The following is an 18,096-nucleotide window of genomic DNA, read 5'->3' on the forward strand; positions in this document are numbered from 1 at the left end:
AAATGATAGTCTTTTGTTATTAAATATAAACTGCTGGAAACATTAACACAAAGCCATTACGGAATTGTTCATTTTAAAAGCAATTGAATAATAATTATTACAATATTATTACATGAATCCTTGTTTCCAATAATAATTATTGTAATTTAGTCAAAATTAACCTATTTTGGTTTCACTAATTGAAGTTTTGGATTAATTTTTCTGGTTATTTTAGAATGTTATTGCATTTTATTGTCCAATCCAAAAAACAAATATGAATTCTTTGAGAAATTTTTAAAAATTCCACAGCTACTCAATAATATTTTCACAATACCTATCTCTTTTCTACAGACAGTATAATCATAAGAGAAGATTCTTTTGAGTTTGATGGCCCAGCATGGACTTGAATTAAGTCCTTTGATAGAGATATAGCCGGAGATAGTCGTGATATAAAAAGGATTTCTCAGCTAAGTAAATTTGAAACAAACATAAGAATTTACAACCGCTACACTAGAAATGTCAAAATACGAAGAGGAGTCTATTTAGTGTCTCCAGTAAAGTGGTAGTTAAAAGCGTTCTAAAATTCTATGGAGAGTATTTATGGTCTTTAATGGAAATTATCCAAAATTTGAAAAACTAAGAACGAAATAGATTTTATGATCACTTACAAGAGGCAAATCTTTAAAGAAACCATATAACGAAAGAATAAGTCCCCATGCATTAATGAAAGAGAGGAGAAAAATGCAAAGTAATAGAAGCAAAGAACATCATGAACTTAAAAGATAAAGATGAAAATATCACAGACAGAGATGAATTACTAAGGGTAGTAGAAGATTTCTATACAGAATTATACAAAAGCCAACAAAATCATGAGAAGCAACAACAGAAAACTTAGGAAAAAGATTGGTCAACCAAGGATAGGAATTGATGCCGATATATCAACAGATGAAAATGAAAAGAACTAGAGAGGCGCAGGAGAAGATAATATCCTTATAGAACCCGTAAAGGTTGGAACATTTACAAGATGGTACACTTACCATTTTATTACACAAAAAGGGCGATTCAACAGACTGACACAAGCCTGTTAAAATACCTCTACAAGTTATTCGCAAGAATAATAACAAATAGACTGGAAACCAAATTAGATTTTTACCTATCTGGAAACAGGCAGGTTTTAGGAAAAATTGTGGCATCAACCACCACCTCCACTGCATACAAGGGGTTGCAAAGAGATGCAAAGCATTCGATACGATAGTAATTAACAGCGTAATAAGAGCATTATAAGAAAGTCGCATATATTATCGGTACTCCAAACTCATCGTGAATATAATATACAATACTTAATGGAACTATGACCGTAAGACTACACGAAGACACAAATTTTAAAAAAATCAAAAAAGGAATCAGGCAAGATGACACGTTATCACCCCAATTCTTTACGGCAGTTCTGGAACATGCTTTTAAAAAATTGGAGTGGGATGCCAAAAGAATCAATGTAGACGACGAATGCTCTCTTAGCTATAATTTGCGGACTACATTTTTCTAATAACAGATAACTTAAAAGATATTCGAACTATGCTTACTGAGTTAGATGCCGCCTGTAATGAAGTTGGTTTGAATATAAATTTTGGAAAGACACAATACATGATAAATCTGACATCAAGCGAAAATCCAAAAGTCGACTACAATGAAATAGGATTAGTTCATACATATAATACTTAGAGTATGATATCCAAGTTGCTACGGACAACCAAACTGCTGAACTGCAGAGAAGAATTTCTTTAGCATTTTCCGCATATGGAGCTCTATCAGACATATTCGAGAGCAACATGCCAATTTATTTGAAAAGGAAGATGTTCGAACAATGTGTGGTTCCAGTTATAGCTTACACCGCCGAAACACTTTCCTTAACCCAGGCTACAGCAACCAAACTCAGAGAATGAATAAGAAGAAGGACAGGCATCACAGATGTTATATATGTATGGCTGAAGAGAAACTGGGCGGGACTTGTAGCCAGAATAAATCACGGGCGGTGGACCCAAAAAATTACCGTGTGGAGACCAAAAGATAATAGAAGTAGAGGTAGACCACGTACACGATGGACCATCGATGTCAAAACAATCGCTGAGAATTGGCTGCAAGAAGCTCAAGTCTGACAGAACTGGTAGAAATTAGGGGAGGCCTATGTTCTTTTGACGCAGAAGGCTATATGTTAAGAACAATTCTCGAAGTAAACATTGTAACGTCAAAGTAAAAGTATTTAAACTAAAATTGTAATTAATTCCTATTAAAGACAATAAGTAACAAAAATTCTACAAGCAAATAGCTTCAGAATCATATCGTCATTCAATCTTCCCTTGTCCACTGCTAGACATAAATCTCCCTCATAATTTTCCATTTGTTTCGTGTCTCTTAAATCCAGTTTTTCTAGCAACGTTTTAGATCGACAGTTCATCATGTTGGTGGTAGACATCATCTCTGGGTGGTCATTCCCGTATCGATTTTGTCCATCTATTATCTGTCATTCGAGCTACGTGACCTGACCAGTTCCATTTCAGTATTGCTATTCTCTCTGTAGCATCAGACATTCCTGATCTTCGTCCTAGCTGGCGGTTTGGAATTTTGTCTCATAGCACGCTCCATCGACATTTGAGCCACTCGGATCTTTTGCACTATTCTCTTTGTCATGATCAAAATTTCCACTTCTTAAGTCAACGCGGCAACAAACATTGTGCAAATTAACACGGCACGTCAGTCTTAGAAGATGGAGAAGCTCACCGGTTTGATTATTTTTTCCTATTCGAATCTTATAACTTAGTTATTTATGACCATTTCCTGGCAGAATCATATCAATGGAGGATATATCTATATATAATATATAATAGTCGAGTCTTCTACTGTTAGCGCCGATTCTCGCATCCTAATTGCCAGCGTTTTCTGTCGAAGCAACCTAGCAAGTTTTTAAATTTTTCTCAGTCATTATATCTTCGACATTTTCTCTCCAGGACCGTGTTGATCTACATCGTTTTCTTCTAGTGGACGGAGTCCATTTTTCAACCTTTTTGGGTTATCTATTTTCAGGCATTCGCTTCAGGATGTTCTAATAATGAAGAAATTTTAAATAATTTACGTTTTGCCGACGATACAGTTATCATGATAGATACCAACTTTGATGTACAGAACGCAATGTAACACTTCATGGATGAAAATAGTGTCAAACGTGAAAGTAATTATGTGGATAGTAACGAACCAGTAATTATGTGGATTCAGATCCAGAAGATCCTGCGTAGACGCCGTATTTGTACTAAGACAAATCACAGAAAAGGCCATTGAGTACAATAAACCAGCATATCTATGTTTTATAGACCTTACAAAGTCTTTCGATCGCATCCCAGTCGAAGACACCTACTGTATAAAAGAAACATACCAATCAATATTATACAAACCATCGAAAACATCTACTTCCATCATAATCGACTACAGGGTGACTCGTTAAGCACTTCTATTCTCGTCCACTAATATAATAATGGACGAAATAATACAAGCAGTACGTAAAGGTCATGGTTACAGAATGGGGAACAAAGAAATCCAAATATTATGTTATGCAGACGACGCCGCATTAATCGCCGAGACAGAAGACGAGCTCCAAAGATTAACACACATCTTCAATACAACAGCCATACAATATAATAATATCAGCAGAAAAAAACAAATGTATGACAACATATAAATACCCACTACGATGTAAAATCGAAATTGATGTGAAAATAATAAAGCAGGAAGCAAGGTTTAGACATCTGGGAATATATATAACTAGTTACGGAGATGTTGAAGCAGAAGTAGGACAACAAAGCTTAAAAGCAAGTAAAGCGGCGGGATCTCTTAATGACACAATCTGGAAGAATAAACACCTAAGACAATACACAAAAACAAGAATCTATAAAGCAGCAAATAGACCTATATTAACATACACGGCGGAAACAAGACCTGACACATCTAAAACGAGACGACTATTGGAAACAACAGAGATGAAAATACTCTGACGAATATCAGGGAAAAGTTTGTTGGATAGGGACAGAAGCGAAAACATAAGAAGAGAGTGGAACGAACACATTAGTAGAATGGCAGAGGATAGGATAGTACGGATAGCACGAGCTAAGTCACCAAATGTACGAAGAAGTATTGGCAGACCAAGAAAAACATAGTGCGATAATTTAAACAAGTTAGGAGGCTAATATTGAAGAAGAAACAGGCTTTAAAGCCTACATACAAGAAGGAAGAAGAAGAAGAAGTAACAAACCAGAAATAGTTGACCCATTCCGGGTTTCCTGCACTGGACATTATCACTTGGAATGAAATTATTAACAAAATAATTTTACAATCAAGTTTGAATATGATGAGTGTGTGATATTATTAAAGAAAAATCACCTCTTTTTATTATTTTTCCAACAGGGATCCTTATTTAATTGGTTGTTGATCGTTGAATTGATTGTTGATTTCATGTAATCAAATAAATTATCCTCTAATCAAGTGATCCCATAAACACACCTCAAAATTACGTAGATTACTTTACGATTTTAAAGTCCACGTTTAAAAGGTTTATTATTATCATACAAGATATACGCTACCGTGGAAGCTATAGGTATTTTTACTCGAAAAAAATGTCATGTCATGTCTAAATTATCATTGGAAGTGGAGCAGATAAAATTTAATTATTATGAATAATATTGTCACCAACGTAACAAAGACAAAATAGTTAAATTTAAGCCTAACCGTCAAATCATTTCTTTAAATTTTACAATAATTGTTCGGAGATGCTGTTATATATTGATTATTTATTATAATGGTGACATACACTATCAGTTTTTTACAATATACAAAAAATGTTCATTTTTCTTATTAGCTACTGTCATTTATTTTGACGAGTAGTTTAAAAAAAGGAGCAGGTAGCAGCTGGCATTTCAAAACACATGTGGGTTCATCATTCAAAAGTAAGACAGGAAACAGATATCGAGACAAAAAGGAAGGTACCATATGTAAATTTATAAAGACAGCAAAGACAAGCAGTCTTCGAAAATTTGGCGAGGAAATTATACACAATATAAATAAGTAGTACAATAAGTATACTGTACTTTGAGAAAAAAAAGATAATTTTAAAAATACTGATAAATTTATAGGGCATATACTGGCAGAGTAATTTATCTTACAAATTATTATACGAAAATTATTTAATACTTGTGCTACCTTGGTTTTATTTGGACATTGCGGGAAAATGAATGTCTCTTTGGATTTTGTAAACAATATAGAAATCTGATTTAATGGCATAATTTGCTCCCCAACTTTAACCACAAAGTACATAATTTGTAAGACTTAAAACCAACCGAAGCTGGAGTTAACAATATTGAATTCTGTTTACCGAAGACAATCCAGGAACTTACTAAACCAAAAACGGCCGGAAATGGAATCCGCCTCCATTTATTCAATATGATCATGGGCGAAAGAATAAATTATAATATTTAAAACAAAAGGATATAAAAATTAAGGAAATGGATTTAACATGCTGCTCTGTAGACGATGCAGTAATAATGGATAACAAAAACAATACGCAAAAACTTTTAAATTAATTTAAAGAACATCCAAATCTTTCAATATAAGAATGGCTCGAGATAGAACACCAGTAGGAGCGTCGGCAGTCCTTGAAAAAGGGAGTGATGACCTATGTACGGAGGCGGTAGATCTATAAAGATAAAGCATACATATTATAAACAGATAAAATAGACAATCAGTATGTTTTTTCATTTTTAAACTCATTTTCATATGTATGTAATAAATTTCATCTTCAAAGATCATTTGAAATATTATTTTCTTGTTCATTTATTCTAGCATAACGGGTGAATGTTTTGTAGTATAAAAAACGGATCAGACACTCAAGTAGTTATGGCAACTCATCACGATAATCGGCTAAATGCCATGTTTCTGGTTTTTGTAAGCTTCCAGATGTTGATAAAGAAGTACTTAAAGAAACAGAGGCATTTCTTGTTATAAAAAACTATTGAGGGATATATACACTGCTTGTAACGCGTACTGATGTATTTTATTTTTAAGAAATTAATTTTAAAAACAAAATGAAAGGCAAATGGAGTAACTGAATATATAATGTTTTGAACACTTGGGTAGCATTAACAAAATTAGAAATATATAAAATTATAAGAAAACAATTTGGTGCTAAAACGATAATGAATGTCTAAGTAAGATGTAGATTGTAGAAAGGAAAATAATAAAAATATATATAAATAGTAGGTAGAATGCATTATTGCGAGGTGGAATACACACTGCGAGGCATAAAGTTCACGAAACGAACCAAATCTTCTGGTATAAAACTCTAAACCAGTTTTGAATAATGGCTGCTATCAGTTCTTTCTTATTACTTGTTTCGTCGTGATACTAACACTCCAGCCTTGACCATAGATTTTCTATTTGATTTAGATTAGAACTCTTTCCAGGGCAACAGGACTGGAACCTAATGGCAACCATTCCATAAAAGTCTTGGCCGTATGACAGGGCTCACCATCCTGCCGGAAGATACATTCTGGAGCATCCCTTCAAAAAAATCTCTGATAGTCAGCATCAGTTTGGCTTGCACTATTTGTGTGTCAACGCCCAATCTATGCATTTTTTTCCTCCCATTTTTTGCTAAGTAACGGCTTCTTTTTACTGGTTGTTGCTCGCAGTCTATTTTCACACAACTTTCTTCTGTTAGTGCAGGCCGATATTTGTAAGCCCTTTGATTTGACAACAACATTAATGTCCTTTTTGGATCTGCGACGATTTTCTAAAGACCACTGATGGCAATTCTAATGAATTATCCCCATGACATGTCAGCCTATTGAATCTGGCAATGGGATAAGACAGGGAGATTCCCTGAGTCCTCTATTGTTCAACACTAATTATGGATGAAATAATAAAAAAAGTAAGAACTAAAAAAGGATACCAAATTGGAGAAAAAAAACTTAAAAAATAATCTGCTATGCAGACGACGCAATACTACTCTCTCAAAGTGAAGATGATTTATAACGTATGCTGCACCAATATAACCGCCAGAAAATTTAACATGTTAATTTCCCCAAAAAAGACAAAATGCATGGTTACAACAGCAAATTTACTAAGATGTCAATTGGAGCTGGAAGGTCAGATAATAGAACAAGTGATGGAGTTTAAATATCTAGGCATCACATAATATAGCTACGGAAAGCTCGAAACCGAAGTGGAAGATCAAGTGAGTAGAGCAAACAGAGCCGCAGGCTGCCTAAATGAAACAATATGGAGAAATAAAAATATCGGGAAAGAAACGAAAGGCAGAATTTACAAAACAGTCATCAGACCAATAATAACATACGTGGCAAAAACAAGACCTGATACAGAGAAGACAAAAAGTATGTTAAAAAGAGACGGTTCCCCAATAGAAAGACGATCAGTAGGGATACCACGAAAACGATGTAACGACAACTTACCGGAGGCACATTGAAAAACAGACAGTCATGTCTATATAAAAAGAAGAAGAAGAAGAAGACATGTCGGCAGTGTCAACACTCAAAATTTCTGTCATTCGAATTATTATTTACCGAGATAGAGTGCTTAAAGTGACGCTACTTTTATAATTTTATTAAATAATTTATTCAAAGCAATTTTGTGTGTTGATTTATCACTGTTATTTGATGGGAAAAATATCGTCTAAACTGAGCAATGGCTAAAAATGGGTTACTGGAACTCTGCTTCATCGATTACAACCATTAAACGATGGTTTGCTGAATTCAAATTCAATAATGAGCAGTTATTTTCCGAAAAAGGAGATCATTTTGATGAATAAAGAACAAATTTTGTAAAAAAAATGTTATTTAATTTAGACTCGGCTTAATTAGGCCAGGGACTTATTGACGGATGTAACGTAGGACTAACGTAGATAGTTACCTATATAAAGCCATTCCAAAGCAATATGCAGATTTATTTGACTCTTATTTGATAGACAGACTATTAAACATAAAGGAAAATGCGTTTTAAGACCTTAAAGAAATAAATGTAGGAGCTTTCCTAGGTAGTGCACTTGTAAAACAAATAAGTTCATTTACATTTGCAGATGACACGTCATTATTCTCTTAGAAAAAATATTGCTACATTCACAAGAAGATTACAGAACACCTGTGACAAGTTAAGATGTACCAAGAACTAAATGAATGTAATACACATCATCATTCTGGCTTTACAAACCTACGTAGGCTCTAGTCTCCTCAAAAATTTCTCCAGTCGTCCTTATCCATCGCCTTCCTCCGCCAAGCACTTATTCCCACATTTCTTATGTCTTCATCAATGTTATCAAGGAACCTTGTTCTGTTTTTTTTTTCTGATCAATGGATCCATCAAGGAGGGTTTTTCTGTCATTAGTAATACACATCAATTTGACAAATGAAATAAACCAAATAAACCAAACCAGTATTAACTCTGAATAACAAAGTAATACCATACGAAAACTATGCAAAATATCTTGCATTAAGATGTAAAGTTCACTACAAGTAATATTAATGGTTATAGGATATACAGGCTTTCAATTATATCTGACTTTATAGTAACCAGTTTTATGGATACATTAAAACTTTAAATATTAAGTTTATCTAAACATTTCAAAACAACTTTTTAAGAAATATGGGTAATGCACCATGCTATAGCCATATTTATGATCTGCATCGTGATTTAGGTATATCAATGGCGAATGATGATATCTGAAGAATACGCAGACTGGCGTCCACATATCCAGGCTGCATGAACGTTATAATACGGCAGTACAGCCAAAATCAACTTAAGAAGACTGAGAGGATCAAACCTCTTTAATTATGAATCTAAAATTGTGAATTTAGGTGAATTCCTACTTTAGTTGTTTGAGCTAACATTATATAAGAGGACTGAAGAAAACTAAAACTATTTTATCTAGTTGTGTTTTAGTGATTGCTCGACTGACTGTGGAGTGGATATTTTTCTAATCAACAAGAGAAAAAAATGCTGGAAGAAAGAAACTAAAAGTAAAACTTACAAATTAAATGATATGTTAAGTGGAGGTATACACTTATTACTAAAATAATTTTTAAAAACACGAAAAAATTGGAGAAATTATTTTTGGAGCAGTGTATTTACAAACCTCTTAAAAATCGGCGGAAGACGTTATCGTAAAATTAGGGATCACAATATGTTAGGGATACGTTAGATCTAATGTATAACAAATTTAGATTATGTAATTTTTAACTGAGTAGGAGTATCAGAATGTGGGCAATAAAAATAAAAACTTAATACAATAATAAAAAATAAGAATATTTAAAAATATAAAGAAAAAAATTATTCTCTTGCTATTATTTATTTTTGCTGCAAGTTTCTCTATTTCGTTTCATTGATTCAACATTAGATCTCACGTTTTTTTAATTAAAATGATACTGAGTTAACACAAAACTAAATCGCTGAAATCACAACATATCCGCTCACTTATTATTCTGTGTCAAAAATACATATGTATAGAGAACCCTCCTACAACATTTCAAGCGCAGTTACTAGCAATAGATTTTTGTGCTCCAGAACGAAAAGATAACCAAGTATGTTTGTGATGAATCGTAGGACATTAAGTAATTGCAAGTGCGGAGATTGCTGATAATCTTGCCAAATAACCTTTCTATGTTACCACAATCCTTTTGCCGTGGGTGTGCCAAAAAACCGCATCAGTACGATGTCCGAAAATGGGAAGAGGAACTTAGTACAGCCTACTGGGAAATATTACACGGAAAAAGTTATAACAAGCCTCTGCACACTACGGAAAAATACTTTAAGATCTTTAAAAAGAACTCTCCAAGTGGAAGGCAGAGCCGCGATAAGCTGTCACGTGTTCTATTTGTCATCGTCCGTCTGCACCTCAGTCAACACTCAGCTCATTCCACTTACACTGTTGTTATCTCGTGCCTGTCGCCATTTCCTCCTCTCTAACTCCCTCAAACATACTTGTCCTTACCCCTGTATTGTCGAACTCTCCTTCTTTCTACCTCTGCGGGCCCAGTTCTGCTATCTCGATAACTGCTAGAACTGCATCTAGCTCCTGCTCTTCCTTAACTTTTATCGACAGCACCTTTTTCACATAGTTGTGGGTTTTGTTTCACCAGCGCTCATCCATCACCATCTCTTTCACCAACTCAAACACTCTCTCTAGCTCATTCTTTTCTCTTACTCATCTGATACACTCTACAAGGGTATATGACCCAGTGTCCGAAGTGCCACAATATAGACAATTATCCGATTCGGCCTTTTTAAACCTGTGAGCACTTGTATCAGATAGTAGTCTAAGCGCCTGTATCCACATTCCAGCCAGCTCCAAAGATTCGATATCAGTCACTTCGTCCACTGTGCCACATTCCCCGTTGCATCCCACTCATCCTGCCACATCCCAATGGATATGGCCTCTTCTCGCTTCTAACGTTCTCGCCTTGTATCTCTTTGTTTCTCCGTTAAAATATCCTTTATATTTTTCTCAACACATGTAAAGGGACATAGCCGGTGATCACCCACAGGGCGGTAGCAGATACAGTTCTGTAAGCACTTGCTACTCGCAGAAGACTAGTTCTGTCCCTACGGCACTGCGCCTGTGTTTCCACAGTCGCACTCCATACTGCTGCCGCGTAGAAAATGATAGACTGCACAGTTTCGTGTAAAACCCTCCTCCTTTCGGATTTGGGTTCCCCGATATTGGCCATTACTTTCTGTCACCTCCTGGAAGCGCTCCTCCCAACTCCCATTCATATGTAAGACCACTCCTTAGTACTTAACGTACTTCTAGAAGTGATCCCCACACCCACACAATTATACCTCTCTTTCTCGGGCATTTAAGAAAGAACTACTGCCTCAGTCTTCTATGCCACGAGATTCAAACCATAGGCATTTATCCAGTCCTGGGTTAAGACACTTGTATACCATATTCGGAACGATCCGCGAATGCGAAGGGGGTAACCCCCTCTCGAAATTCGCAATCCATGACTCAGTCGTATGACAGGTTCCACAATACCGGGCCAAGGACGGGCCCCCTTTTTTGTGGTCTCAAAATTGACATCCTCAACAAAATTCAGCTTTGGTTTTTGTTGCTGATTGAACCTATATTATTAGTAATTAACTAATGACACAGTTTAAGTTCATTAAAAACATTAGAAAAAATAAATTTTTAACTATCTGAATTATGTATGTATTTTAGTTTGACCCAATAAATACTTGTTAGAGCTCATATAACTTGTGCTTGCTATAAATTGGCTATGTTTGAATTTTAAAAGTTAAAGAATGAAAGGTCTCCCAATTTGGATTCAAATTCGGCTCATTTGCAGGAAATGCATTTTTCTGACGAATTACTATAGTCATGTCATATGCATATCATGCGTTTTGTTTGTTATCAAAAAATTAAATAAATAATACCGTTGACAGGATGTCACCATATGTCATCTGCGTTTTCTATTTGCATTTTTCGTAATTTTGTAAAGCCTTGTATGCGAAGAATGCTGTTCATGTAACCATTAATTCTTAATTTTATCTACCGAAATAGATTGTACCATGAAAGAAATTGATAATTACGTATTATTGTTAGTTGCGCTAATAGGTTTTAAACGTATCTACAAAGGTAAAACAGTTTTTGTCTTATATTCGATATCGTTTAATCATAAAACACAATATGTGGTATCGATTGAGCCCTTTTTGTACGTGATAAGCTGAATCTCTTTTTCGAAAGAACGTGATAACAATACTTATGTCCAACATCGCTCTCGAGTCGAGCATATATTTTCCCGGCTCATCTCTTTCATGCACCAGCGCAATTAAGTAGACCAAAACAATGAAAACCGGAAATAATGGATCATCTTACAAAAGTCGGGGGTGAAAAAAATATCAAATATAATGGTAGCCACTTTTTTTTATATTGTTGAGATAATTTTGTCGAAATATGAAGAGTTAGATGCTGAGTGACGAGTGAGAAGTGGGTTCAAAGCAATGGGAGAGTATTATCAATGAAATAAAACTATATTTTATAATATGTACAGACCAAATAAGGTTATAAATAGAGATACATAATATAAAGAACGAAAAAATCGGATGAGTAAAGTAAAATAATTCACAAATATGAGTTGGTATAAAAAGAAGAATGGAACTTGAAAGTCTAATATAATTCTAGAGATTGAAATAAAATAAAAATTGCGCAGTCAGGTCAAAAAAAAAAGAAATTAAATTAAAGAAATAGACAGAAAAACTCTATCAAAGAGAAGAAAGTTTAGAAAGGGTGAATAAAGAAGGTGACCGTGTCCATACCGACGAGTGAAAGCATGTAAGTATTTTTATTCCTTATTATGAGTATTATGATACTAGTATAATTCAAATTACTTCAATACAATTCCTGTTTCTTGTTATATATATATATATATATATATATATATATATATATATATATATATATATATATATATATATATATATATATATATAGATATAGTATCTTAAAGACTGTTTCTTCTTTGTCAACCATTTTCCATCCACTCCTGAATGTAGGTCTCTCCCAATTGCTTCCATCTTTCTCTATCTTGCGCCAATCTAATCCACTGTTTGCCTGCCACTGTTCTTATGTCATTTACCCATCTTTTTTGAGGTCTTCCCATGCTTCTTGTTGTCGTCCTTGGTCTCCATTCCAGAATTCTTCGTGTCCACCTGTTGTCATTATATCGAGCTACGTGACCTGCCCAGCGCCATTTCATTTTTGCAATTTCTTCCACAATATCCCTAATCTTCGTTCTACGTCTTATCTCGGTGTTTCTAATCTTGTCTCTTAGTGATATTCCAAGCATGATTCGTTCCATTGCTCTTTGCGTTGTTTCTACTTGTTTAGCAGATTTTTTGGTAAAGACTGTTTACGGTGCGCAATTTACAAGAATATGAATGGTGGATAAAATAAAATTCGATTGGTAATCCTATCAAATCAAATACCCAAGGACGACCAGATCAATTACCTAACTAACTTTCAAAGCGCAGTAGCTCAGTTTACTTATAGAGTAAAATTAAAGCCTTCAAAATTTAACAGCAAACCACGTCTACTATATTTTGAAAAGTGGTTTGTAGAACATAAAAAACGAAAATCATTACATAAATTAGCTTTCCCCCGAATTATATACATAAATGGAAAAATAAAAAAAATGGGTTTTTTTCATTTAGAGCGAAAAATCTTAATGTAATTGTAATTTAATCGCAATACGTCAATGGAACTGTTGTAGAGAATAAAATAAACAAGCAATTTTTTTAGGAAACCTTATCGTTGCATTTTTTGAAAAATTCATAACTTTCGCCCTTTTAAAGCAGGAAACTAATTCTCTGGATGTTTATTTATAATATATTGTTTAAACATGCGCATTGTGGATGCTGTCCGACGTTTATTTATTATCTTATCCACTTATCCACTTTTAATTTAGAATACATATTACTAAAATTCAAAAATTCTCCAACTTGTAAACGGCTCCGAACATTGGTCATAACGCGCGGTCGTGCTTTTGGCGCGGTGGCGTAACACCCCGTGAAGTGTGACAAACTTCATGGGGTGATTCTGCATGAAAAATAATGACAGTTTGGCATATAAATGTATGTCCGCAAATGTTTCGTTTTCTGAGATACGGAGTGTTGAAATTTTTCTTACAAACTGACGATTTATTTATTGCTCTGGAACCGGTTGGAGTATGCAAATAAAATTTGGTGGGTTTTAAGAGGTAGTTATTACGCATTTTTTGACATACGTAGATAATGTTCTCAATTTTGTTTTTAAGAAAAAAATGGAGAGGATTAGAGAACATCTCTAAAAAATTCGATATATTAAAAAAAACATTGAAACCATCAAAGTGAACCCCAAGGAATTAATTTCTAATTTATTGCTGCAACCGTTTCCTAGAAACAATAGTTATGCTGACTTTACGGTAAAGCTAGCATAGCCATAACTATATTTCGACAAAAAAAAGGATACATCTTGGTAATTGATTGCTGTTGATTTAAGTATATTGAACAATCCTCAAAAACTATCATCTCCTAGCGCAAAACTCATTCCTGGAAAAATCGAGATATCGACCAAAAACGATAAAACTAGAAAAGTGAACTGCAAGGAATTAATTGCTAATTTAATATTTAAGTTTTACGCCATGAAACAATATATTGCTGTAACCGTTTCCGAGAAACATGGCTATGTTAGCTTTACGGTAAAGTTAGCATAGCCATATCTATATCTCAGCAAGGAAGAGGGTTGTTTTTCAAAAATTGTGAACTATACTATAATCTATGTTAGTTATTATCTAAGTGGTCACATATATTTACCCACACAAAAACTATAGGGAATATTAAGTAAGTACATGTACAAACTTAATCACTGTAAATACGTCTTACCTCTGCCGAGGTTGAGATACTACTAGTTATTAGTTATTTATGATCAATTTTATGCTTTTCAGGAAAAATGATGTATTAACACTAGTTCATACATGGTTTTTAGTTCATTTATTGAAGCAATTCAACGCCAACAATGCCTTTTATTGCTTCAGCCTTTTCCAAAATACAAAAATTATTGTAGCTTTATACTTAAACTACAACACTCATTATTTCTCGGAAGCTACAGTACGTACTCATTGTTTCTCGGGAGATTGGTAATTACTTAAGGGCTCAGAACTACTGCAATAAATTCAGTACTTATCTTAAAACAAGTTTATTTCCATTTTTTGTTAATTTAAGGGAGTGAGCTCGGTAGCACATGGTGTGAGGGGTACTTTAAATTAACAAAAATTTAGCAATAAAATATGGACTATATCTCGTAGCTGCCATATTTTAAGGATATTGTAGTTTAAGAGAAATATTATCTGGTCTATGCAAAGAATATGGCAAAAAGCTTTTCAAGCTAAAAGCGAGGGTTAAATGATATATTATTTTTTATAAACTGTATCGAAATATTAAATCGAATGGGCAGAGAACGGGAATTGCTGCCAATAATAAAAAGAAGAAAAACTGCTTATCTGGGTCATATATTTCAAAATTCTAAGTACCAGTTCTTAAAGCTTATTATGGAAGGGAAGATAGAAGGAAAACGGGGCATCGGACAAAAGAAATACTCATGGCTTAAAAACATAAGAGATTGGACAAACCTTGATGCCCATGCACTCTTTAGAGCCACACAAGACCGACAGGAATATGCCAGAACTGTCGCCAACATTCACTTGGATAGGGCGCCATAAGAAGAAGATAAACTGTATCTGTAACTCATGGGAACAATTTTAGCAAGTTGAAGATTTAATATTAGTAATACAATATGACGCTAAGATAGGTTCAGTCATCATTATTTTTTGGGAAACGGTTGCAGCAATAAAGTGTTTCTTGGCATAAAACTTCAGCAATAAATTAGCAATTATTAATTCATAGCTGGTTACATTTATGGTTTTAACGGTTTTGGCTGATATCTCGATTTTTCCATGGATGATTTGTGCGCTAGGGAGATAATGGGTTAGTTTTTGGGGATTGGTCAATGTACCAAGCAGCAGCAATTAATTAGCAATAAAATATGCCGTCAAGATGAACACTGTAACTCTTTTTATTGCCGAAATGTAGCTAAGGCTATATTTCGGTAATACTTAACCAAAATTCATTTTAAATTGTTTTTTGTTCATATCAGATAAAAAAGAAAACTTTTAAAAACCGCATACTAAAACGAAATGCTTTCACAAGGCAGTACCTATATGTTAGCCGTTATTATAGAATTGTGTCATATTTATACAACAATTCACGATTTTTTGCAGATTGTATAAATACTGCTGTTAAATGAGTCCACGAACATTTATAAGGCAATAAGCCTTTTCTTTATCCTATGCTGTCTTTTCTAAAACTGAAGATTGAAGACAAAAATTTGTGTTCCTCTATTCAGTTCTACTAATTTTAATGTCTTAAGCTTACATGGGGCAAACAGAGGGAACATTTAGAAGAAGTATACTAGAACAGAAAAGATTATTTGAATATCTTATAAATGTGACATTCTGGAAAATAAGTATTCATTCAATAATAACTTTAAATTTGTAAATAACATCTGAACCTTTGACCAATTTTGTTGAGAATCCATGGAAATCAATGAATTAAAAACATATAATTTTTGATCATAACATGCGACAAAACAAAACAAAGAACATGGAATAAATAAAAATGTCAAAAATTTAGGAAGCAATAGTTTCATAATTTTTTTCACGTGTATAAATCAGTAATTACTTATTAAAAAATTTGACATGAATCAAAAAATGAAAACGCGGAAAAAGAGCAGAACAAATCAGTTGATCATTTTATGCATTTATGATATTCTGGAACACAATAATTCATTAAATAATAACTTTAAATTTGTAAACAATTTGTAAATGAACATTTAGCTAAATCTGTTTTTTTGATGAAATGAACATTTAACTAAAACAAATTCATGTTAATCGATGTATCACAAGATTCTTGATGTAAACTTAAGCCAAACACATAAAGTAAATAAAGAATAGTGTTAAATTGTGGAAAATATTTTTTTTTATTTTCGCATGTAAATATAAACCCGTTAAAATTTACTATATAATACATCAACCAATGAAAAATTATTTAAAAAAATAACTAATTCATTGTGAGTTCAGTCATTCCCGTGGGATGAAATATCTTGTCTCCATATATAAGTTCTTTTGACAGGAAGGGCTTATTTGCTTTTTGGGAACACTGCTGGCAAACACGTTAATCTCATAAAAAATTATTTGCTGGCACCCTCATATAAAAATATAATCCCTAGGAAAGTTGCAAATTCGTATTTGCATTCTCTGGTTGTCTTCAAAGGGGCATTGGGGATCTAAACGACATTAGTTGCAATCTAAGATACACAAAGGGGTTGGAAAACATTTTTTTCGTAAATTATTTAAATAAATCTTTAGTTTATTATAAAGTATGTTGTTTCAATTCCAACTACTTTTTCCATTGACCTAACCAGGTTATAGGTGGGCCCAATTAATGGACATTACTAATATTCGATTGATTTAACAGTGAATTATTTAGTAGTTACAAGTATTGAAAAAAAAATAGATCAATGTATAAACCTTGAAAATATTTTTGGTATATTGATTTTTCTATTAATTTCCCATAAAAGTTTTAGAATAAATGTTATAAAAGAATTTTACTGGCTGCTAATGGACATGTAATAGCCCCATATACAATTATAACTTTCTATTTTAAATGGTGTTTTTAAACACTTTCAATATGTATTTTATAATAATAAACAAATAAATAGTATTCAAAACAAATATTTTATGTTTTGGGTGTATATATGTGATGTAAAACAGGTAGTGACAAAAATAATGTTGCTAAAAATGTATAATATATGTCAATAAATATGGGTGTAGCCTCCCATCAGATGTAAACATTACGAATCCAATCAGAATGATATCATCTTTTTATCGTATGCCAAGACGCGTCACATCCTAAGAAAACGACATGCATTATCACCTATCCCGCCTCTCTAATCCCGAACCCGGCAAGATAACACCCTCCTTATCATATGTTTAGATAAAATTAACTCAACCAATAAATCGTGACACTTACTCTGTTGCACCAACACAAACACGTTCACCAAACAAAACAAAATATAACGGGTAGCCATCATTGTCTATGGTACGGTATAAAACTATCACAATTCACTATATAACGGATATTGGCATCGAGATGGGTGATGGTCGCTGTTGTGCGTCCTAGTCGGTGGCCAATAGACGTACTACGAAATATGAATCTGTAAATCGAAAAAGAGGCAAGAAACGCATGCAGCGCCGTTCACCGTACCTGCGACTGTGACGTGCAGTGGCGGGGGGTGGATAATTACACCCAACAAGTAAAGGTTGTATGATAATAATGACCGTAAATAATTTTATTTTCCTGAAGATATGCAGCAATCACTGCGATTTAAGATTTTTGTTTTGAGATGCTCAGGTAGTTGTTAACCAGTCGTTAGAGTCTGTTTGACCTATGTGGTAGTTTTTATCTTTAGTGTAA

General features: G+C 33.6%; 1 protein-coding gene across 1 annotated transcript in view; it reads right to left on the bottom strand.

The window, feature by feature from the left end:
- Lac (septate junction protein lachesin) overlaps positions 1 to 17,839 on the bottom strand; it is a 72,130-nt gene extending 54,291 nt beyond the window's left edge. Inside the window, exon 1 of the mRNA XM_072525665.1 lies at positions 17,653 to 17,839. Coding sequence (XP_072381766.1) covers positions 17,653 to 17,713 — 61 coding nt within the window. The 5' untranslated portion in view covers positions 17,714 to 17,839. The remainder of the gene's footprint in view (positions 1 to 17,652) is intronic.
- Between the last annotated feature and the right edge of the window lie 257 nt (positions 17,840 to 18,096).

The sequence above is a fragment of the Diabrotica undecimpunctata genome, chromosome 3 (assembly GCF_040954645.1).
Source record: "Diabrotica undecimpunctata isolate CICGRU chromosome 3, icDiaUnde3, whole genome shotgun sequence".
NCBI lineage: Eukaryota > Metazoa > Arthropoda > Insecta > Coleoptera > Chrysomelidae > Diabrotica > Diabrotica undecimpunctata.